Source organism: Thermobia domestica, chromosome 8, assembly GCF_964235325.1.
Source record: "Thermobia domestica chromosome 8, izTheDome1.hap1.1, whole genome shotgun sequence".
Classification (NCBI taxonomy): Eukaryota; Metazoa; Arthropoda; class Insecta; order Zygentoma; family Lepismatidae; genus Thermobia; species Thermobia domestica.
The window spans coordinates 257,932,995-257,959,345 of NC_137461.1; the positions used below are offsets into that span (position 1 = coordinate 257,932,995).

General features: G+C 37.5%; 1 protein-coding gene across 1 annotated transcript in view; it reads right to left on the reverse strand.

Annotated features, from left to right (window-relative positions):
* Uggt (UDP-glucose-glycoprotein glucosyltransferase) overlaps positions 1–26,351 on the reverse strand; it is a 126,012-nt gene that overhangs the window by 32,714 nt on the left and 66,947 nt on the right. The window contains exons 16-21 of the mRNA XM_081767866.1: positions 23,975–24,184; positions 23,002–23,226; positions 18,390–18,557; positions 17,462–17,494; positions 11,046–11,072; positions 5,759–5,842 (exon numbers count right to left, since the gene is read on the reverse strand). Coding sequence (XP_081623992.1) covers positions 5,759–5,842; positions 11,046–11,072; positions 17,462–17,494; positions 18,390–18,557; positions 23,002–23,226; positions 23,975–24,184 — 747 coding nt within the window. The remainder of the gene's footprint in view (positions 1–5,758; positions 5,843–11,045; positions 11,073–17,461; positions 17,495–18,389; positions 18,558–23,001; positions 23,227–23,974; positions 24,185–26,351) is intronic.

The following is a 26,351-nucleotide window of genomic DNA, read 5'->3' on the forward strand; positions in this document are numbered from 1 at the left end:
CCAAGAGGAGACAGTACGAAAATCGAAGACGGCTCTGATGGAAATACCGAAAACTGAGTACCACAAATATTTTGAGACCTGGATCAATCGCTGGCATAAGTGCGTTGCAGTTGATGGGGATTATTTAGAAGGGGACAACATCACTTTTCAGGAATAAACTTGTATTTTTAATTTTGTGAGTAAATTCCAGGAACTTTTTGATCAAGGTAGTATATTGGATCTTTTGATCCAAAAATAATAGACAAAAAAGTTAAAGAATACTTCAGGTAATATACAGAAGTCACGGAAAGATGGAAATTATTGTACAGCGTATATAGAAGATACAGAAGGTGAAGAATAGGAAAGAGTGCACGTAGGAGACATGAAAAGATTAATTAAAAAAAAAAAAAGCGAAAAGTCACGTTGTATTAGTCATGTAGATACATTCAGAATTGTCAACAATGGTACAAAACCATATATTTTATTTTTCTCTTTACTATTCTCATAATTTCTTCTGTCTTATCTACACTCCCCAGACAAGTCAAATTCTAGTCCAAAACTTTAAGCGTGTCTAGTGCTTTAGGTCAGCGCAGTAGCGTAACGCAAAAATCCCTCCCCCCCCCGCAGGATTACTTTTGGCCCCCTTCCCATGCCCATTAACTTCCCACTATATTATGTCCCTGTAGAAGACAATGGTTAATAAATCCATGGAATATAATAAAATTACAAATTGAAATTAATACTCATTGAAAAAGGCAAAAATTATTTTCCCTTAACCTTCGAGTGCTAAGATGATTTTTTAAATTGATGTTGCTAGAATGGATGAATTTTCACCCAGAGCATATTTTTCTTTTCTAAAGCAAATAATGTTGTTTTAGGGAATTGGATATTCCGTATTCAGCTCACTTTTTGCAGCCTATAGTTCTTGGCATTTGCTTCGCGGTGGGCCCCCAAACCTTGCGGGCCTCCCCGCACTGCAGGCCCGTCAGTTACGCCACTGGCTCAGCGGTTCTCAATCTTTTTTGACTAACGACACATTACTAAATGCCCATGAGACTGCAACATACTTGATTTCTTATTAATAGTAACATAAATTATAGTATCGTAAGACTAAAACTTCCTATGAAGTAGTGACTCTAGGTATTACTAAGCATTGTTGCTGTCAATGGAGGCACTGATTGATACAGTCTATCTCAAAATTGATTTTAACTCATTAATTAATGTGTACTGATTTTTAAATTTTAAAATCCTTCGACACGCCTTAAAGGACTGCGTGACACACAAATGTGTCACAACATACTTGTTGAGAACCACTGCTTTAGGTAATCATCGAAAATGCCTCTCGATATATATTAGGGTGGTTTTTTATTTCCCGACTTCCGAGTCTTTTTTTTTTTCCTTTTTTGTCTCACCCCTAAAACAGTTCCATATCAGATCAATGTAACCCATGTGAAAAATTAACTCAAATAACTACTGAATACTTGTACGTTTGGAACGGCTAGAGGGAATGACACCATATCTTGGATAGGGGTAACGGAGGTAGAACCATTACTATATAGTACCGTCATGGCGGCCATCTAGAAGTCTGCCATCTTAGATTTAGGTTCAAAATTTTATTGGAAGATAGTCATATGACATATCGTTTCGGAGTAGCTTTTCACTACAAACACACATCTTATGTTATTTACAACTAAACTTTAATAGTTACTACCTACATATTTGTTTATTAACTTAAAACATTTTTTCAAACTTATGAGATATCTTCGCCTCATATTGTATACTGTAAATGTATTCAAAACATGAGGTCCCTTGGGGCACCATTTTAAGGGGGTGAGACTCAAAAAACTAGGAAGGCAAATATAAGGACTACCCTAACATCTTATATATACAAATGAATGTTTGTGGGTTTGTCCAGTATAGAAATCCATACTGTGTACTTGGTATACATCGAAGTAATTTTATTGAAGAGACTGTAGGCTATATAGACCTTTTTTATTTGTATGCTAAAGGGGAAAGGAGAGTGCTTCTACGAAGGAAGAGGTGGTTTAAATTTAAGTAAAAACTAGAGTATCTGACGAATTTTTCATGAAAGGAAAATGAAACTCGATATGTAAGTTCATTTATATGCAAGTAAGCATATGCATATTACAGGATTTAGGATTTAGATTTCTGGGCTTTCGGTATCAATAGCCATTTAGCCCGTCACGTATAAGGGATGACGTCCCTCGGCGAGCACACTATCCGGGGAAAGGGAAGGAAGGAAGCGGCCTGGGACCTATGAGTTAGGTATCACCTCGGCATTTACCTGGTGTGAATGAGGAAAACCCACGAAAACCCCATTCAGGATGGCTGGCCTGAAAAAGCTTTTTACACTTTTTCGACCGAGTGCCCCCACCGGGAATTGAACCACGGGACCGCTCGCATCGAAGGCGAATCACTTAGAATCTGAAGAAAAATACTGTGGAAATAAGACATGTCTAAGGGAAGGAGGTGACATATACTCAATATAGAGTCCCGTTTAACCGAATTTGATGAGACCAATGGTGCTTCGGTTGAACGAATATTCGGTCAAACCGGAATAAAGTTTTTAAAAAAATATTATATATATATATATATATATATATAGTACTCTATACAAGTCTCAACTTGTAAATGTCTTGATCTTTACTATACAGTTAGACGGGGATGAAGGAGTTGGAGAGTACAGCTAACGCATCGCAACAATGAACTTACTGTTTGATAAATAATTATTATAGACCAAAACAGTGCTGTACTCACTGTTGGTGTTTTTAAATAAAAGTCGCGCACGAGTTTATGCTTTATTTCTTTAGCGAGTCGGTTAACCCGGAAATTCGGTTAAACGGAACTATAGTGTGTATATACAGAAGATTTTACATATAGTTTATAGAAAAAGCAATTTTCTTTATGTATTAACAATTAAATATCACCAACTTTGGGCTGTACTGTAGGAAAACATGCAATTACTAAAGCTGGAAAAAGTGGTTCATAATGTGTGGAACTACTACAGAAATTCTGATTAGCCAGCAACAAACTTAACCGGGGCCCTTTATACACAAGAAGGTGATTACCAGAGTAGTCCAAACATATCGCACGTGGTGGACATCCATATATATATACACGATGTCCATAGCACTTACATTAGTAACTGTGAACTACCCCTAGTGGTCCCACAAGCAGCTTCTCGGACAGGTAGTAAGTGGTACAGATGCTTACGTGTCTGTCAAGAGTATAGTATCCCACGACTGCTATTGATCTTGGTGTAGACTGGACACTGGTCGCTGCCAGAGCCCATCTGGGGGTCACGCGCCGTACCACCACATTACACATGTTCTCGACAGTTTAAATCTTGGGATCTAGTAGCCCAGGTAGAAGGTGTACACCGAGTAAGAATACGCTCGGTTATATTGCGGTATGAAGACGCGCTGGAAGATGTAGCGCAGCGTGTTTAGTTGAGGTCGGAGAGCAGGACTGAAGACGTTACGAATGTACAATCCGCGGCAAAAAACCTGCAACATGAGCATATAAGTTTATTGTGAAATGACGAAGTCTTTTGCTCCAAAATAAGTGTGCACGGGAGGAGGCCGAGGTTTATCCTGGCGTGATTCGTTCCTCTTAGACGTTAAGTTCATTACCTGTGCTGTTAGGCGTAGTTTCACAATAAACTTACATCCTCATGTTGCAGGTTTTTTGCCGCGGATTGTACAACATATTATTTGTTTAAGAAATTGTGGGGTTAACTTAGAAGTACAGCTGATCATTTAACACCGATAAACGAACAGTTATAAACTTTTGAATAAAAGTATGACAACAAAGTTTCAGTTACAGTGGGCAGCACCGGGAATTGAAGTTAAAGTAACAGAGCTGGGCTGAAATCCTCTCTTTCTTACTTAACACACTTATCAAAGATATCACAAACTGAAAATACGAGGCTTGTCAAGAAATAAAGATACAAACACACTTGCACGTGAAGGCAAAAATGTGTATCAAAGCTGACAATATTAGCAGTAACCTTGATCCATACGACGAGGATTCGGGGTGATTCGCCTGTGGTGTGTTGAGTCTTGTGCGAGGAGCACGTGTTGGAATTGGTAGCAAATCACGCCAAGTGTGTACTGGTCACTAGAGAGATGCTTGCAAATTTTCAATGACAGGGACCCCATGCATCAGAGGTAAACGCTCTACCACTGAGCCACCGCGGCCCCCATGAAAGAATTGGGATAATGAGAAAGTAGAAGGAAGCGGAAATACCCATGAAAACTCATGGACACGATGGTATCCACCAGAGATTCATATTCTCTTTCACACTAAGACCTAACACTACAGGTAGGTGCTCTACCGTTGCCTAGCTTCGGACACTTTTTCCAAGTAAAAAGATTCTATTTGGAAGGCAAAATAATATTAATTAATCATTAGATGAATTCACAAAATGATTTATTAATATTTCACTTTACCAATATTGTTGTAACGATATCTTTATCGCTTGGAAAAAGTATACTGATGTTATATGAAATATTAATCGTAATGAAATAAGTGTTTTAGACGCCATAAAGTTAAGATGATTTGTTTAATGTATTATGTCTTCATTGCTCTGCAAAGATAAACGCACAATGTTTTTTTTTTCTCAAGTCAAGTGTCCCTTTTCAGCCTCAAGGTTATATGAGACATGAACCTACAGTTTGAGGAGGAACTTGAATAGCGTAATGGGTTTCAATTTTAATGTTTTCCCAACGGGAATAGAACCCGGGACCATTACACACACACACACACGCGTATTATATATATGCACAGGAAATGAACAGGAACTACATTATGTACAGGAAATACATGGTGGACATGAAGTTTCTCCTTAAATACAAAAATGATAGACGCATGCGGTCTGAAAACATCGCTTGTATGGTACTTCAAGATTTTGCAAAACCCTGTGCTCCCATCTACTGCAGCTGACAGCAGTGCGACAGTCATTTGTTTAAAAATGGTGTCAGCACAGCAGAAAGCGGTGTGTGTGTTCTGATATCACGAAACAAAATCTCCCATCACAGCTCAACAAATATTCAGGAGAGAGTATGGACAGCAGCTACCAGACGTTAAGAGCATAAAGGAATTGTATGGCAAGTTTATTGCAACAGCAAGCGTTTTCGATCGTGATAGAAGCGGTAGACCGAGTGTTAGTGAGGAACGTGTGGAAGCTGTTCGTGTTGCTTTAACCCAAAGCCCACAGAAATCCTCGTTGAGCATTATGTGAACTGGATATTCCAAAGTCAACTGTATTAAAAATTTTACACAAATGATTGAACTTATACGCATATAGGATGCAGATTGTTTATGTGTTAACACAAGGAAACCGTCCCCGACGCGCAAGCTTCGCATGTGACATCGCATGGATGTCTTGAGGGCAACTAATAGAGCGCATGAGAAAGAAAGAAAGAAAAAAAAAGTGTTCCTATTATTTGCCGCAAACCGCATGTTTCTATCATTCTTAGGTTTCTTGTTATTAATGTTTGTTATCAGGGAGAAACTTTATGACCATCCTGTATTCCTAGTGTTACACAATATACAATTAAACAATAATAACAATAAAGTAAAAATAGTATTGTATTTAGCTAAAAGAGAAAAATTATGTATCACATGCTAAAAATAAATAGCCCACTGTGAAGAAGCTTCAACATTGTTGCATGATGAAAAGTAAAATAAATAAATAAAACAGAAAATAAAAAAAATATGTGTAGTGCAATTGTCATGAAAGGAAGTGAACGTGTACCTTCCCAATTTCCCTGTTATCGCTTTGGCTATGAGATCGAGCTTCGAGGCTATATCTTCTACAAAGGATCCAACAAACGGCACGCTTCCAAAACAGCAAACAAAAATAAATAAAAATAGTAATAATGGCATGCATTGAGGATTAAAATAATGCTAATTTAACTAATATTACTGTTACTATATATATATAAAAAAAAACAGAAATACAGTTAATATCTTGTTCTTTAATATTGGGAAGAAATTTCGTTATGCATTTTACCGAGGTTGGTTAGCTTAACAAACTAAAACCTTTTGATTTCATTTTAAGAACTACAATAAATATTCTCAATCCTTCACACCGGTGATGAAGTTATTCACAAGGGAAGGAAAGGATTTAGAGATAAATGCAGCCAATGAAACCAAGTCCATCTGAAAGAATACATGTAATTATATTTACATGTAGGGTTGTTCTACTTACAGGGTTTGTTTGGGAAGTAGCAGGACTGATGATTTCCCGCCAAAACGTGGTGAAGGAGGAGGGTGTTACTGCGCTGGTTGGGTAGTAGGTCTCTTAGCTACCAGTTGCAGTCGTCTTCAGCCTTCACGGAGTGTAGATCGAGTTTAAAGTAAACCCCTTTCAAGGTGCCTTGCCACCTCCATAATCAATCGTTTGTTAGAGCAGCGTTACGCGGTGGTTTTGTGTCCACCTGGTAAAAGTGTGAGTGAGTCCCATGACATGATCAAGACTGCTTACTGGAGTGATGCCATGCGTCGATCAAGTGCTTTTGAGTGACACAAATTGTTTCGGAAGGGGAGAGAGCAAGTTGACTGGAAAGGAGTGGTTCACAGAGAGTTTGTACCGCCTGGGCAGACTGTGAATGCTGCACTCTATGTGGAAGTACTCGAAAGACTCAAAAAACGAGTCGCTGCATCCGTCTAGCAATCGCTGGATCATGGAAGCTTCATCACGACAATGCGCCAAGCCACACCGCCTTTGCTGTCATGGACTTCCTAACCAAACATGGCATCACACAGCTACCTTAGCCACCCTACAGCCTAGATGTCGCTTCTGCAGACTTCTTCCTCTTACCCCGACTGAAAAGCGTCATGAAAGGATGGCACCACGGCTCGGTCTAGACCAACCAAGACGCCGTAAGAAGGGAGCTGAAAAGCATTCCAAGAAGCCTTAAGTGATTAGCAGCGTCGCTGGAAACGCTGCGTTCATGTACAAGGGGCATATTTTGAACTATTAAGTCGATGTGTCAAAATTGTTGTTTTTTTTTTTTTTTTTTTTTCAAAAAAAAAAAAAATAACAGTCCTACTACTTTTCGGACAAACACTGTAGACGTGTTCCTGTAGCTTTTTAGTGACCCACTGTGGTTGTGTTATCACATTAACTTGATGTCAAACAAATATGATATCTTGTTTTGTAAAATAGTTAACAACAAAAAAATAACTAAATAAATGAATGTTATGCTAAGACAGAAAAGATAGAAGTAACACACAGCCTCTGAGCAAGACACAATATTTTTTTTATTAAAATATCGATGTGTAACAGTTTCGCAAACTAACTAAACCTTTGGGTTCATCAGACCATTATAATACAGGAGAGAGTTTCATATCATTATATACAAAGACCCTGAGATAATAAGGAAGTGAAAGGAGGGCACTTTATTGAAAAAGAATAAGGTGATGTCATGAACTGAAATGTGGGACTCAAAATTTATGAGCAAACAAGCAAGATATTGACAGAACTCAATTTGTAAGTGGAACTTGAAATTGTTATTTGTAACTTATATCGTTATTATGTACAAACATTTGTTACTGGATAAGTGGGAAAGTGGATTTATGAGATTTTGTATCTCAATGGTGATTGGCTATAGGCAGGCAATCGGTGTTCAGGGATATCTTAACGTTTTTGTATACAATGTGTGAAACATTCTCTTGTATTACAATATGTCAGATGAAGCCAAAGATTTAGTTAGATAGCGAAACTGTTACAAATCGATATTTTTTTTTAAAATAAAAACATCGTGTTTTACTCAGAGGTTGTGTATTATTTCTATTTTGAATTACTAAAGCAAAGCTAACATGAACCCGACAGGAAAGATGCATATTAATTCAAGCAACTTTCTGCCACTCGATATGACATGTATCTCTAACTGTTTGTTTACGATAACTTTCGCAAACTTTATCCGATTTTAAGGTGAGTGTAAAAGCTCAATTATCGTCAACAGACGCATAAACGGCAGGATAGTTTCCCTACTCTTCCAATGTATTGTGTAAGGAGCGATGACTATAATCAAATTCATCATCATAGGTATTCTGCCCTTACTAGCAGGTCACTTGCAGCAGCTGAGAAGCTTCCATGCTCCACGGTCCTCCACTAACCTCTTCGTCTTCATGTATGATCTTTCTGTTTTTATATCATCCATTAATTGTAATCTCCTTCGCCCCTTCCCTCTCTTTCCCGCCACCATACCCTCTAGGACGTCCCTCATGATACAATCTCTTCTTAGGCAATGTCCCAACCAGTTTCTCTTCCTCTTCTTAACTTTATCTAAAAGTATTCTTTTCTCCTCCACCATTTCTAAAATCCTCTCGTTCGTTTTCTGCTTGACCCAACTAATTCTTTCCATTCTTCTCCACACCCACGTTTCTCATCACTCTTACGTAATGCCCACGTTTCCGCCCCATGTGAATATTCGAACTTCGTTCAAAGACAAGAATAATAAATGATCAGAAGGGTTAATTAGTGCATTTTTAATTATTTTATTATATTCATTAAAGAATGAACTTAACGAATTTGGTTGACTAAGAACTACTTTCTATATTTACTCTGTCTGTGTGTGATCGTCGGGGAGAAAGAATCTCCAAAACTATTTGATGAATCACCTCAATTTTGGGCAGGGTGTACGAGGGTCAAGAGTTAAAAATCGAGTTCGTTGGTGCAGATGATCGATCCAGTTGATCAAGATATGGACAATCAAGAACCGGTTCTCCATGTATTTCTATGGGGGTTATGACGGATATCACCGTTGCTTGATAGACTACCCGCAGTGTTGTTGAGATCAGCGGGTCTGTATAAAGTTCAGGATGCAAAATACTACTCTGTCCGTGGAATACAATCTGAAAACATAACTAAATAACTTTCTACTCGATAAATATATAAAAAAAACAACTTAATATTTTGTATTTTCAAATACTCATCCAGCTTACTACAGATTTTGAGTGGGAAACGGTGGTGAGGGGAAATGCAAAAGTTCAAACTTCAATTTGTTCACGTTGCATGCACTGTGGCAATTGCTACTTGTTTAAATCTTCAGAATACTTGTAATGATCAAGTACATGTTATTCTTTGATTATCAGGGAAAGTTTTAATATCCATCTCTTGAATTTGACTAAATTGTTTTGAATATTAGTGCTCCTAAAGTGCACGTGTACATGGAAAGAAGAGAAATGTGCTGCCATCTATCGGTAATTAGAGCTCATTTATGTTGTAAAATCACCTTAATTAAAGTTAGCATGTGGTTTCTTTCAGACTTTTACATCTAAATCTAATGCCTGGGGTTCAAATCAGTCAACAGTAACGGGGTAAACCCACCCTCAGCTTGGATGTTTGGGTATACCCATGATATGACAACTATTTTTCACGATATTTTTCCTTAAAAAATTACTCGATTTTGATGAAATACGTTGTATTTTTGCTTTCAGGATTAGGAAACATCTCCACTTCTTGGAGAATGAAATGAGTGAAGAGGACGGCTCCCAACTTAAAAAAGTAAATGGAAATTTAAAAACTATTACTAAGCTTGGGAGTGAAATAGGGCACGAATGAGTTTGGGGGTCATTGCAGCATAACGTTAGTCTTGCGACAAGTAACGTCCTGCTGAAAGATGCCATTCTCAGCTGGAAATATGGCCGACATGCCGATAGCTAGAACCTGTCATATTGCCCTCCACACGCACTATCGGGCCCATAGGTTTCCCAAATCATAATGGGGCCACTACTTGTCTGTCCTCATCCTACTGTGCACGTCTCGAGCAGCTGTTTCTCAGAAAGACAACGGATTCTGACTCGGCCATCCACGTGATGAAGGCAGTATGGTGAATTATCAGACCATGTACCACTGTGCCATTACTCGGCGGTCCAATGACGATGGCACGAGCCCATTCCAGCCGTTATTGATGATTGTGTGCAGTTAACCTTAGTACACGTGTGGAACGTCGGCTATGGAGGCCCGTATGTAACACTGTACGGTGAATTGTGTGCTTAGGACACACTCGTGCTTTGTCCACTGTTAATTGTGTCATAATTTGGATCCTATAGCCTGTTGTAGCCAGCTGGACAGTCTACGACGTCTGACATCTTTAATGAAGTGTGACCGCTTCATATCTTGTGGTTAGGTGTTGGATTCACTGTCCTTTTTCCACCTTTGAAAGACACTAACCACACGGCAGCTCACAAACAGCCGACAAGTTGTGCTGTTTCCGAGATGCTCGTTCCTAGCCATCTGGCCATTATAATCTGTCCCAAATCAAGCTCAGATAATCGCCAGCCTTTCCCATTCTTCGCACAAACACCAAACAGACTGATTGAGTGAGATCCCTATCACTATCTGGCAAGCACTTGTGCTTCTTAAGTAGCCCAACATTTTTTAAAAAGTAACAGCAGTCATTTTATATATTGTAGTATCCCGCACATGGCCCTGTTTACAACCAACCAACACGTTTGTATTTATAAACAACACTATGTACGTCCTACTACACTACTAGATCAGGAGGATTTCCATATCTGGCATCAATCTTTGGCTGATCAAATCCACCCTCTCAGCTTGCCTGGAGCTTTGAGAGGGACCTCAAAACCTTTAGTGGGATTCCTAACCTCAGCCACTCAGTTTGCCTGGAGCCTTGTGGCTTTTTAATCCGTCTCTGCTTGCACGTGGTATTGAGGACCCTAAATCCACTCCACTTAGTTTGCTCGTACTCTGTGGAGAACTGGACTTCTCGGGCCTTGAGATAACATATTTTACGCAGTTATTAGAGGATTTTACATCATAGTGATTTTTGTAACATACAGTTTATAAAAGGAAACGTTTTGTAATAAAACTTAGTAGTGTGAGAAAACGATTCCCGAGTAAAATTTGCTTTGCCTAACCAGAACTTTACAATATACATCTTTTCGTTTTTGGGGACAAACTAGTTTCCGGTTTTGTTGCCTTTGTCACTGAGCAGTCCTTTTCTTGTTAGCTTCCTTGTTCATGAATTCAACAAAATGAACAGACAATTAATTAATCTAAAAGCTCATACCCAGAGAGAACGATGTCCTCCGCTATGCTATTGGAAAACAAACATAATAAAGTAACAACATTATATTATTTTTAACTTATTAACGGGTGCTGCTTAAAATAAAATAAAATAAAATAAAATAAATACATAAATAAATAGAAAAGAAACTACCTGCAATAAAGAAGCTATGTTCTATAAATTATATCAGCATGCAAAATATTAAAATGACACAATAAGGACATCATCAACAACGAAATAACAATACTTCAAAAGTAACTACAATACACTGAGTAATTTGCGATACACCCACTGTACTGTAAGTCTTATGCATGACCAATTATTATCGTTATGAACTTCAAATTTTAAGGCCCCACCTTATTCATTATTGATTGGTCAATAGTAGTTTAACGTCCCTTTTCAGTACAGAAACCACATGAACACATGGGCTTCAAATCACTACTCAGGGGTTAAGTAGCCCTACTGGGATTGAATCCGGAACTATGCGCCACTGTCTCGTTTACTGAAAGTGGTCTAAGGCTCTTGAAAGAAAATTAGACTCTGAGCTGCAGGTTCGAGTTTTTCTATAGCATAGGCATTCAGCATCGTTTAATAATATGTTTCATTGTTCCTTTTAGCCTATAGGTAGAATCATCGCATATGAATCTACGAGTATTCAGAAGTCTCCCATTCACTTTCAAAATATACCAAAGTTATTTTTTTTAAAATGATAAATCTCTAGTAAACTTATCAAAATAGTCCATATTTGTACATAATACCTTACACCATAATAACTTACTTTGCGTATAGATGGAAAATGATGGAGCGAGAGAGTAGGGCAAAATTCAAATAAATCTTTGAGTTTTACGTCCCACGCTTATGCCGATTAGGCTAAAGGAGACGGATGATGATGAATAATGAATGAAATAGTGGAGTGAAGAAAGTGGGAGGAAACGGGAGAACTCCAAAAAACCCACGCACACGGTGTTTGTCCACCACAAAGTTCACTTGGCGGGGGCTGGGATCGAACCCAGGACCCCTAGCACCAGAGGTGAACGCTCTACCACTGAGCCACCGCGGCCCAAATCTGGGTTAGAATTGTAAAAGAAATACAATGATGAAGTCTATATTGCCTTATGCAGATTTTGTAAAATATAATGATATAACACATTGGGATGAGTTACTTGGTTCCGAATCTTTTGTTGATCAAAATCTCGAACACATTAGTACCTAACTTCTGCATGAATGTACGTTTTACAAACTTCGGCACAGAGTGATCATGTGATAACCTACTCAAATTTCCTAGCAATTTGTCACCAAATCGTATGACGTCATAATTTGATTTCTCACATTTCTTGACAATGTAAAACATTTCCACAACTATCCCACTAATGAATGGCAACTAGAAAATTATGAAGAAAGTTGATTCATAATTGCGGATTCACACCAATTAAGATGCAGAGAACATTGAATTTTGTATCTATAACTAGACGTCATGGGAAATTTCCTTGAAATCACGACTTTTTTTTTCTATTTCCTGAAAGCTTTATGATACGAAGGACATGCACGAAGTTATTTAGATAATTATTAAAAAATCAATATATTTACATAAAATCTTTTACAATTTCTCAAAATAGTCTCCACAAGCATCAATACACGTTTGCATTCTTAGAAACCATGAGTAAAATATTTTTAATTTTTTTTTTTTTTTTTTTTTTTTGAAATATCAGAAATTTCATTATTATACGCTGCGACAGCCTCTTCACTTGTTTGAAAATGATGTCGTGAAGTTTTTTTCTTGAGTTTTGGGAAGAATGCAAATTCACACGGGGCTAAGTCTGAAGAATAAGTCGGGTGTGGTAGGACACGGGCTCCACTTTCCTCTAGAAACTCCAATGTTTTTGCTGGTGTGTATGGCCGTGCATTGCCATGATGAAGAAGAAAGGGAGACAATAGAAACTTTCGGTGGGCAGATCCCTAAGCTTCAAAGATACTCGGAAGCCAGTAAGTAACGTACCACTCTGCTGTTGCTGTACGTCGATTATCTAAGAACATATAGATGATCGACGGTCTTAGAGAAAAGAAAAGTGCCACCATTAACTTTATCTACGCTCCATACTCGTTTAACTTTTGAAGGTGGGGGTTTCATTTCGAAAAACATCATACTGTCGACTGTTGTTTTGTTTCTGGGTCATAATTGTAAATCCATGTTTCATCACCTGTGGCGATATTATAAATGTCTACTTTTCCCTTGCGAAAATTTTTTTAAGTATATAAGAACACCACTCCACATGGCCATCTTTTGCTCACGCGTAAGCATGTGTCGGATCCAGCTACTGCAACGCTTGGAAACGCAGAGACCATCTTTTATTATGGATTGGGTTGCAGTTGATGCAATCTTCAAAATTGACTGCATTTTCTTGTATGTGATATGGCGATCCTCTTGTACAAGATTTCTTACTGCTGTGATATTTTAATCTGTAACTGCACTGTTACGGCGCCCAGAGTGAGGCTTATCAGTCAGACTTTGTCGACCGCATTCAAAGTCCGCAAACCAATTAAAAACGGTTGCGTGTGAAGTGGAAGAGCACCCAAAATACTTTTCTAAACGATCATGGCATTGCTGTAGCGTTAAACCGTACTCAAAATTGTACAAGATCATTGCACGAAAATCACGTCACTCGAGCTCGAGCTCCATTGTTGCAGACTGACAGGCTCAAACTAACTTATATTTCCAACCCTCTAATTTTGAAAGGAATAAACGTGCAGCCTTGCAATTATACCTTTCACCACTAGAAGGTATACACGTGATACGGGAATACTGTTTAAATTTTAGTACCTGAAATCTTTCGGCATGCCCCTCGTAAATGAAATCATGCTAGGTCGCATGCTCAAAAAACAAACTAGGTGATCTATTATAGGCTTAATCATGGGAAAGACATATATAACCACAACAAACGATCTCAAAATTCAGTGGAAACGATAACTTGTAATGATAGACCTTTCCTCATACCCCAGTGCAATTTATAAAATGAGATGAAATTTGTAATTCAACGACCAACGATTATGCATCGAGACTATGGAGACGATGATAATGCTGAAAATGAATGAAATGGTGAAACAAAGGAAGTCGGAGGAAACGGACGCACACGGTTAGTTCACCACAAAGCCCACTTGGTACGAGCTTGAATCTAACCAGGAACGAGGCGAACGCTCTACCACTGAGCCATCGCGGTTCCCTCTCAGTGCAATTTAGAAATCACCGGTTATAATCTTACCATTCATAAACATGCAATATCAAGTCATATAAACAACAGTTATGGTTTAAGTCAACGAACTATTGGTTACGTGTCTAAACGATCTTATAATTTAATATTAGCTATGAATGTTGCATCATTTTCACTAAGAATAATAAAGAAATTATACATTTCCTTTGGTCCTTTAACAATATTTTGAGAAGTGAAATAAAAAAGTGAATGGAAGACTGATGAATAAATCTGGTACAACTGGTACATGGAACGCTAGCACTCTGCCGTTCCATAATGTGACTTAAATTATTGTTTGCAAGTTTCACTGGTGGGTGTCCAGATACACAAATGCCTTCTGCCAATGTACACTCATGTCCAAAATGACTGTCGCATATCTATAAATGTCTTCTTGTAAGAATATAAGTTGATAATGATTTTACAGGGTACTTTTAATACTGATACTATGTGTATAATCGGGAAATGTATATTTGTGGTAAATTTCTTTGGAAAAGAATTATAAATACGAAAATTAGAGTGAGTAAAACAAAATATTGCTAAATGGACAAAAAAGTTTTATTTTCGTTTTATTGTTATCATTTACTCCTCTTTTGATACGAAATTTGCCACGTACACGTCTTTGCCGATTATACACATACTAACACTCTAAGAAATACCGGACGAATTCGTTATCAAATTATACTCCTACAACAACATATTTGTAGACATGCGACAATAATTTTGCACATGAGTGTACAATGTGGTATGGTACACACCTGTCCACTTCTGTCTATGGTAATATTCGTGAACAGTTTTTGCGCGATTCTACCGAATAGCATACCTTTCGATCAAGGATTATTAGATACCAAGTTTTTTATATATACTACTATACACTTAATCACCTGAAAACGGTTTGATAACACCACCATACCATACAAAATTTGAGATCATAATCTGAAATTCTCAAAACTTTAAAGTAGTAAAAATTATTTTAAACTATTCTAAGTAAAAACTACACAAATCATGTGGAATATAAACTGATTATACAAGCATGTTCTCACTTTTGATTACGAATGACAATATGTTCGTTCAGATAGTGACACCGTCTTTTGAAGCGGAATACTGAAGCAAAGTGCGTCCAAGTGACAGTGTTATTACGAGGAGTTCTGCATATTTTATTTCGGATTTGATGATAAAGAAAATTTTCAGAAAAGTGTAATGCTCAGTACTTAGTCGTCTAAAGGTATGCTCATTGAATAAAGGTGAGCTTCCGGTTTGAAGTTACGCATTTTATTTAAATATATATATATATATATATAACGCACATTTAGTTAGAAAACGGAAAATATGTTCTCTGACACTTGATTTTATTTATTTATTTAAACATGTTTCTGGGTATTACCGGCGTCCACAGCCTTAAGCCAGTCACGCATGACGGATGATGTCCCCCAGCGAGAACACTATCCAGGGAAAGAAGGAAGCGGCCTGGGACCTGTATGTAAGGTACCATTCCGACATTTGTCTGGTGGATGAGGAAAACCCAGGGAATAGTTCACTCAGGATGGATGGAATGAAAAAGCAGATATATCTTTCCGACCGAGTGTCCCCACTGGGAATCGAGCCCGGGACCGTTCTTCTTGGCACTTCAGTGATATACGCTTACAATCATTGTTGAAGTATATACAGATACACCCAACTCATATAGGCCTCCCGAAGCTTTAGACGGGAAGAGCAGTCAATTGTCCTTCTCATGTCACCAAAATTGGTACTGGGTTTCTGATTATGGAAATATATCTATGTATAGGAATCCCAACCACTAAGACTTCTGGTTTTTCGGTACGAAATTTGGAACAGCAAAGCGTGCACGAAATTCGGTTATGAAAGGTTCGAATACCGGACTTCTTGATAATAATGTTGTTTACTCAGGCAGCTTAGAGCCTTCCGAACCGTGAAACCTGGAAAGGTATGTCAAACTGCAAAACATCTCACGTAGATATTCGGAACAATGCAACCAATGGCGTTAGAACCAGCAAAAAGAGGAGAATCAGACCACCGAGACTTACTTGCAGCATTAGCTAGGGTTAAGGAGTAAATGCATTGGCATCCAAAGAATCGTTTTTATACTCCGCTTGCGCTTGGTTGTTATACTGAGCCTCTGGGTTTCTTTTTAATCTGGAGCTAGATTTTTAAAAAATATACAGGTTTAATAAAATTAAAACCTGAACCAATTATATATTAAATCTTTTAAAGATCTACATAATATATAATACTACATAGTCGCCCAGAGTATCTGTGTGTTCCGAGGGCTTTGATACTGTAACGACAGTCATGTCTGTTGTTTCTGAACCGTTCATCAACTGTGCGACCATCATCATCAACTCGAACTTTAAAATTAGACATTACTCACGAAACATATTATGGCACTATATATTTTTATATTAAATTAAGATTGTATACATGCGCACACTGGTTACAAATTTCCCTACCGGGCGTTTCATTCATTGCGCGTAACAGACACTGCGTCCATGTTCACGAAACACTTTCATACAACCCGACACCTGGTCGTTCATTGTTATCTTTCAAAACACCTTTATAAGAGCATCACATGCACGATCTTGTCTTTTGGTGCGAGACACCGGTTTCATTCCCTGCGGTTCGGATCCCGCGTTAAATTGTAGGTCCGCGTCTCACATAGCTTTCCCTGGAGGCAAATATTAAAACTCAAGAACAATATGGTGTATTTCAGGCATCAGAATAGTGAAGATGTCTGTATAATCATATTACATTGTCTATTCACATATATAAGTTTTAGTAATGATAATAATACATATATGTATGTATATATATATCTTCGAACACTCCTCGCAATCGTAATAATCAGACAACTTAATACAGTCAATATGTTATGACAAAGAATATTAAAACTGAACCCAGTGGAATAATACTGAATGTGATAATTTAATACTTATTTGCTGTTTTTTATAATGTTAATAAGCGTTTACCCAAAGCTAGCATGTTAGTTTTGTAGAAACATAATAAGACTTCAGATTTACTGTACAGACGGATCAGAATATTGCACACTTCTTTGAATGCAATGGAGATGAGGAAAGTATGCACTAACAGACCAGACTGCACAGTAAATCTGGAATTGAGACCAGACTGCAAAGTAACACTGATGGACAAATCAATACATACCGAGAATCATCGGTAATCTCCTCTATGTCATCACTGGAAAGAGAAGGTGTAAGATCAATAAAAGATAGTCGATACTCATTCACTCATGCAGTACAATCGTTTAACACTTTGCTGTATAACAGCAACAGAATAGAATGCATGAGCCCAGAGTACTTACCTTATGTTCTTATTCCTGCGGGAATACATTATTCTCCTCACCTAGAATAGAACTTAAACCCAAGACTATAATTTCGAAACTACAGATTTCACCGAATATAAGATGGGTAATTAATTTTTCTTTCACCGGCAAGGGAGATCGGGGTTCAACATTTATGTAGTTTGAAACTCATGTTAAGCTGCAAATTCAAGTCTCAGAAGCTCAACCGAATTTCTTCTCATGTAGCGAAACGGTTAAAATGTGCACCTTTAGTGTGTGGAATCCTGAGTTCAATTTTAGTAAGGGCAATGAAATTCTGGTGATAAATTACGAACCACGTGAACTCTGACCTAAAAGGCAAGAAATAATGGATTGGGAGTCCGCTATACTATACACACACTCCCCAACTAAACTTTATCTGACCTACCAGCATGGGCTGTAATACGAACGCAAAGATAAAAAAACATACTTAGGTATAGAAAGGTTATCAATTTGGTGACTACTAACAATCGGGCACGCAAGGAAATTTGGTCCCATGAGCGCTTCAACATGGCTATCATAAATTAACTAAAAATAAATACATTTTTATCCAAAAAGTCAGATCGGGGTAAGCCAAATTAGTTTCTATCCTTTAGAATATAATAGTAATTTATGGAATTTAACAGTACTTACAAGATTCGACACTAGTCACAATCTATTTGTTTACTACTACTACTACAGCACTGTGGCTACTACAGCATCACAAAACAAGCACGATCTCAAAAAAATAAAAACTACCTTATTTTAAATTACCTCGTTATAGAGTTCCAAATGCCAGAGCTTGTATCCTCTTCAGATAACAGGTCCATATTAATCTTATCGGGCTTCTTAGACACTTTTAATTTGATTACGTGACTTCTGAATGAACTTATTAATACTTTAATGTCCTCCGAATTTTCTGGAGTATCTGTATTGTCGTGGCTGTAAAGATAAATAACTATTAAGTCAATTTTATATGGCGAAAGTTGTACAGTCCGCAGCAAGAAAACCTGCAACATGAGCATGTAAGTTTATTGTGAAACTACGCCTAACAGCGCAGAAAATGAACATAATGTCTAAGTGGCACGAATCACGCCAGGAGAAACCTCGGCGTTCTCCCTTGCACATTTATTTTGGAACAAAAGACTTCGTCGTTTCACAATAAATTTACATGCTCATGTTGCAGGTTTTTTGCTGCGGACTGTAATTTTATTTTTAAAATCCAACATTAATTATCATGGGAGCACTGTAATGTATTGTTAGAGCGCTGGATTCACATTCGCGAGGTCTCAGGTTCAATTCCCGGCCGGTGTTTTCCAATTTTTGGCGTCTAACCCAGCATCACGAGGCAAATTTGGGGTCACTAGGTTTAGAAAGCTCTTATGCTTGTTAGAGACAGAGCGACGCAGAGTGCTGGCCACATGTTAGTTGCTAGGTCGTAGTTCAGCCGGTCCTAATAAGTGGCATAAGAACGGCTCAGACCCAACAAAGGGCTGTTACGCTAAGTGGTTTCTTTGGTTTAACATTAACTATCGCTACTGTTAGAATAATTAAGAACTTCTTACTTCGCTTTTCTCAACTCAAGATAATGTTTATTTCCGAATTTCTTCATCTCAGACATTATATTTAACTTAGTACTGAGAGTTCTCAAAGCTGTGAAATATTCCAATTCATCACCTACTCTTAAAAAGAACATACAAGAAGCAAATTACAAGACGAACATGATGAACTACACAAACACAACGTTAACTATTACGAGACATCGTGTGCGTGTGTTTTTCGGGGTTCTTCCGTTTCCTCCCGCTTTATTCATTTCACAGGGCTCATAGCGAGTTACTTTTTTTTTTAAACTAAAAGTTACTTTTCTTTTCAAGTTGGTCACTAAAAGTTACTTTTTTGGGAGGTAAAATGACTACGAGAGAAAACTAAAAGACTATTATGATAAAAGAAAGAATAGACACAGGAAGGTCCTCAACCCCACCTTAAGAGCTTAAGCATCCACCAACCATCCACTGTGCTTTAGAAAGAATAAAAGCTGAACTGAGAATAAAGCTGACTGTTTTACATGTGGCAGCAAGTACTGAAGCTTTCAGACGAGTAATGAGTAACAAGTTTCTGCCTTTTTCCATTTATTTTTATAATTTTCTTAGAAAACTGACAATGCAAAACATAAATCACACGAAAAAGTCACTTTACCTCCCAAAAAAGTAACTTTTAGTGACAAATTTGAAAAAAGTAACTTTTAGTGACCAACTTGAAAAGAAAAGTAACTTTTAGTTTTTTTTTTTTTAAAAAAAAGTAACTCGCTATGAGCCCTGTGAAATGAATAAAGCGGGAGGAAACGGAAGAACCCCGAAAAAACACACGCACACGATGTCTGTCAATTTGGCGCGGGCTGGCATCGAATCAGGGATCCCATGCACAAGAGGTGAACGCTCTACCACTGAGCCACCGTGGCCCAAAACTGCCTTCGTTGAAGAGTTATCGTATACAGTAAATGGACTTTTGAATTTAACGTTCCATGATTATAAACTTTAGGCTAAAACAAACGAATGATTAAGGCAACTAAATGATGAGAGAGGGACTGTGAAATGAGAATGTGGGAGAAAAGGGGAGTACCTGAGAAAACCCACGGACACGATGCTGTTTACCACAAATCTACTTGGCCGGGGTCGAACCATGGACTTCACGCACCAGAAGTAAGCGCTCTACCACTGAGCCCCTGTGCCCTCAATTCATTCGGCACGATTTTAACCTATAACGAACAGTAGGCTATACGCAAAACAACCAGTCTATATTAATGAAGTGAAATCTAAAATTGCAATCAAGTTTTTAAGCAATATATATTTTGTAAGAAATAATTCTTCGTTCTTTGTATGTAAACTATTTTCTGCACTCCGAAGAGATATGAGTACGAAATGTCAGGTTCTTGTATATCAGCTTGAGATATCAAATATTCGAAACTCAGGTATTACCCATAACATTAGTTTGCGTTGCCAACTTTCAGTTTTATTGCAACACTAATGTGAGAGTGACAAAAACAGACGATCGAAACAAAGTAGGGAATAATTTGATATTGTGACATAAATTTAAAAAAGTAATAAAATAAAAGAATATGAAGTAATATAAAGTGCTTTTCATGCTGAAGAAAAGCACTTATTACGGTTTCAAACATAAAATTATTAAATAGTTACATAACAAAACATACAACTTAAAAATAAATGAATAAAACTCTGACTAATCAATACAACAATACGACATTAATAAATTTATGTTAGATAGACTTAAATTTCATTTGATAACTGAATATCAAGGCACTCTGTGTTAGGTGCTAAAACTACCTTGTATTGCTATATACACTTAATTTTATAGGTACACGAAACATCATCATCATAGGTATTCTGCCATTATTCACTTGCTATTCTTATTGGTAAGTCACTTGCTGTAACTGAGAAGCTTCCATGCTCCACGGTCTTCTGCCAACCTCTTTGGCTTCATGTAGGATATTTCTGCATTGATATCGTCCATTAATTGTAGTCTCCTTCACTATATCCCTCTCTTTCCTGCCACCATACCCTCTAGCACGTCCCTCATAATACGGTTCCTTTTTAATCAATGTCTCAACCAGTTTATTTTCCTCTTCTGAATAATATCTAAAACTGCTCTTCTCTCCCCCACTATTTCCAACACCCTCTCATTCGTTTTCTGCTCGACTCAACTAATTTTCTCCATTCTTCTTCACATCCACATTTCGAAAGCTTCTTAGTCGTTTTTATCATTTTTGCGTGATGTCCATGTTTCTGCCCCATACAGTACAACACTCCACATGAAACATTTTATGAGTATTTTTCATCAATAGACCAATCATTTTCAACTGAATGCTCTGCGACGTCACAGTTTGCTGCTTTCCTTCTTAATAAATCACATGGAGAGGAGAAGGAGCTGGCAGGTACTCTGACATTGATAAAAAGCAATGGTAACAGGCAAACAAGATCATTGATAGCGTTTTCGATGGTTTTGCAGGGATACTAGTCAGAGAACTCTAACCACGCATACACTACCAAAACCACATTATTTCTTTCCCGTACGCCATCACTTCCCCTCCTTCTCTAATTGCGTTTCTCTCTGATTTTCTCAAATCGTGAAAGAGCGCACACACATCATATACCGACCAGCTCGGAATTAATGCTCTAGATTAGCAGGAGTTTCATAAATAAAAATGAATGATGGTTATAGAATTGGTGACATGATAAAAAGAAACAAAAATCGTAAAAAAAAAAAGGTCCTAATATGATTATGTTCACCCCACGCCAGCTTGATTTGGTATTGAACTCATAACTTTTTGCACCGAAAATGAGCCTTGTATTATAAAGCCATCCATTCATTCCTTTTAGAGATGTTTATGTTGCGAATGTAGTAGTGTACCATCTGGCGTTTACCACGTATTTCTAAATTTATAGGATTTGATTTGTCATCATCTCTACGTGAGTACTTAACCATGGAATGGGATGCATATTCTAGCGTTCAAATGGTACAGACTGCATCAGATCCAATTCAAGCGTTACTTTTCATTCAGTGTTGTTTGATAAGTAAGTTCGTGTGTGACAGAAGAATCAAATTTTGACTGCACTTCTGCATTTTTCCCCAAAGGCTGTATATTAAAGATATCCCTAGTTCGGCAAGTACCTCACATGTTTTACAAAAGAAATGAATAATATTTTTATAGGTCTTTCAACTGCAGTTGATATTTATTGTTCTTTATTTATTTATCAGTATAATATGTGAGTTTTCCTAGTTTGAGGGAAGCAGAGTTTATTATATGATTATAAATTACTAAAATATGTATGTTTCCTTAAAAGTACTATTTTTTCCAACGAATTTTGAAAATCTGAAACAGCAGTGAGTCGGATCCGTCCCAATCGTATCGTCTATGATCTTACAGTGTTTCATACCAGAAAAGGTTTGCTCACGAAAATATTTTTTCCTACCTCCAAGCATTTGATGGGGCGTTCTCTACTACATTAGAAAACTTCTAGTACGCTGGAAAACTTACATTTCAGTGCTTCTTGCTTTCCATGTGAACTTGAACAGCACATATCAGTAAGAATTTTGTAGCTGCATGATCAGTGATAGCACTGAAATTATTTTAAGCAGCGAATCTGTAGAGTGAACAGTAGTAGCAATCAGTTGGTGCTCCAAAACAGTACAGTGCGCAGGAATGTATTCCACTGTACGAAGAAGCTTTTTCATATTCTCTCTACCGTCCTTATTAACACTCTTTATCGACACATCTCAGAATTTACGCATATCTGTCTGTATTACAACAGCAACGCGAAAAACACCTTAAATTGAGGGACAGTTCCAATATTTGAATATCTACACCTACCTGACAATATTAAAGATATCTGCTGATCTCCCCTGTCGAAGACGCAGAATCCAAGCTCCAGGATTTGCCTTCAGTTGGAAGTAGCCGAGATTTGCCATTACTATGGTGTCTACTACAACAGGCTGCTGGTTTGTTCCCAAAGTGATCTGAAGACCTCTGGGCGGATTTCCCATTGTTAATTCAAAGCAATGTCCTTCTAACAATAAGTATTCCAGTTCAAACTCACTGAAAAAAATAAGGAAATAAATAAAAATATGGAAATTTTAGTGAAGTATAAATATCTTCAGTTGTTGTTATAGACAACACTTTAGTGGTTCCTTTATTCAGGGACTGTAGTCTCATTAATAATTGGGTTGCCAAATCAGGAAATACTATATTTGATATTACTGGGAAAGAAGTGACACCGGTCAAAAATAGAAAAAAAGGGTAAAGATAGTCTACAATAGGCTGAAAGAAAGAAAGAAAAAAAGGAAGAACTATAAAAAAAATCATATTACGAAAGAAAGGATTAAAAAATATACCCCGTCTTGCCATAAGTTCTGTCATTAAATTCACTAACGCCACACGGCAATTCGACTGACGTTTGCGACCAGCTTTGTTTACATAACATTGTGCTGAACCTGTAGTGCAAACTAGTCCCCAGTTTGTGCCGCAAGTCACCGGTAGAGATTTTCAATTTTCTAAAGCCTTTGCATATTACGCAAAAATTTGCGTAACGGTGCGTCAAACGGTTTAATGACACCTCCTCGATCGATAAGAGCAAGAAATGGTCGCCCGCGAACTTTAAGGACGCCAGCGGCTGTGAAAGCCGTAGTTGCGCGAATTCTTCGTAAACAGAAAATCATGGAACGGGAGATGGATATACCGAAGAGAACGATGTCCCGCATCATCAAACAGGATGTCATACAATATTTAAGAACAATGACCAATTCATGAATTCTTTTTGGATAGACATTCTTTAAGATACACTCACCTATATACAACACTTTCTACGTCATCCAAACGAATGTTATCAAGATCGTATGGACTTGTAATGGACTCCACAAGCCAGTTCTCCGGAACATGCATATTTTGAGTAAACAATGGTGATGTTGGCAGATTCGAGAAGCGAGCAATTGGTCCTGGAGCAAATCGGCCATCAGAAGTAAACTGGATCTCCGGATCCAAAACAAAACGATAGAAGCTGGAAAATAAGGTTCCACTATCAAAAGAAATTATCAACATAAGAACATCACAAAAATACACTATTAAATTATGTTTATTTCCTACAGGAACGTTCAAAATACTACCTTGATCAAAAAGTTGCTGGAATTCACTCACAAAATTAAAAATACATGTTTATTCCTGAAAATTGATGTTGTCCCCTTCTAAGTAATCCCCATCGACTGTAACGCACTTACGCCAGCACTTGATCCAGTTCTCAAAACCACAAAATGTCGCATGGAGCTAAATCCAGTGAATTCGATGGTTGTGGAATAGTATTAGTTACGTTTTTGGTGAGAAACTCGTGGATAATCATAGCAATGGCCGACACTCTGTTATCATGATGCAAAATTCACAAGTTGTTTTTCCAGAGAACTTTTATTTTTAGGCGGATTGCTTCACACAAACGCTTCATAATGCCCAAATAATACTCCTTGTTGACTGTATGTCTTTCTGGCAGAAATTCATGAGTACAACACCCTTGTAATCCATGAAAACTGCGAGCATCACCGTTTTCGACTGAAAACGATGGGGTTTTTTCGGTCTTCGCTCATTGGATGCTAGCCAGTGGTAAAGCACTGTTTTGTTTAGAGCATCATTGCCGAAACACTTTTCTAACATTTTCAATGTCTTAGCACCATTGAATACGTCTTTAACGCAAAATTTAATACACATTCGTTGCTGCAAAATTAACTCCATTGAAAAAATCGAAACATGCATCCAAACAGATGTACTCAACACTGCATCACTTACACAAATGGCAAACTAGGATGTTCAGTTCAAATTGGGATGGAATATCGCTAACAGCTATGGCAACTTACAGAAAAAGAAAAGGTAAGATCAGATTGCTGAGAGCGCACATGGTGATGATTCCGAGAACTTTTTGATCAAGGCAGTATATCCAATACAATTTCAAAAACATCAAGATAATAATTAATGTACACATCAATTTTGTTTCTTTATTTTATAATTATCGTTACTTATTACAAATGTTTACAGTCAATTAAATGCCTTTCAGAATTGCTTGAAACTGATGAGGTAACAGACTGAACGATATCAAGATGAAACAAGAAAAATCATTACACTAAATTTTTCTCACAGAACAGCTGAAGGGCTAGTATTATCCAAAGATTTTATATTACAGAAGGTCGTTTCACGATTATGGTAACGAATTTGGCAGCTAAGAAATACCGTGACTTCACCAGTGGTTGAACTCAATGTGCAAGTCCTGTCTGTTAGCTATCGCCCTGCATTTTAATTCTCGTCATACGGTGGATTCTCATGTCACACTAAGAAACGCACTTTGAGTACCGTACCGCGGGTACTCCTAAGTCTTAGATACATTAAATGCCCGATATTGGAGCTCATCAACAGCAAAGTTGCTCGATTGGTGCGACTGAACATAGTATTGATCTTTATCTTTGACATACGAAAACCTTTTGTCGTACACGGTTTACTTATTTGACTATAACTATAACCTATTTTAGAAAGGGCATACATATAGGCTTTCCAAAAGGCTTAATTTTGAGTACCATATGTACGTAATGATTAACCACCGATAATATATCCCTAATATCAAGTTTGATCCCCGGTCTCAGTGCATATTTCCCCCCTCAATTCTAACCTTCATTCAATTTGTACCTACAAAGGATACAGTCTATGGTTGTTAATCCTCCATTCCGCATATAGCATCTAATAATATTTAAAAACTTTCAATAATGATGAGGTGGAATGAAATATGCAAGTACTGCATCAACAGATTGTATTATTTTTGTCCACTACTAACATTAATAAAAGGAATGTGCCTTATCGATGTTAGCAAGTTAAAAAAACTCTCACATACACATTAATTGACTGAAAGTCGGGCCGCGATAGCTCATTGGTACAGCGCTCACCTGTAGTGGGTGAGGTCTTTGATTCGATCCCAGTTCGTGGCAAGTGGGTTTTTGTTGGGCAAATACCGTGTGCGTGATTTTTTCAGGTTCTCCCGTTCCCTCCCACTTTCTTCCACAGTTTTATTCAATCATTACCGTCTTCCTTAGCCTAGTAGAATAATACATGGGGACGTTACATTGAAAGTCTGCATTCCATCCCATTAATTCACTTAAACTGTTTTCCTTCACTTTATCAACAATATTTAATATAAA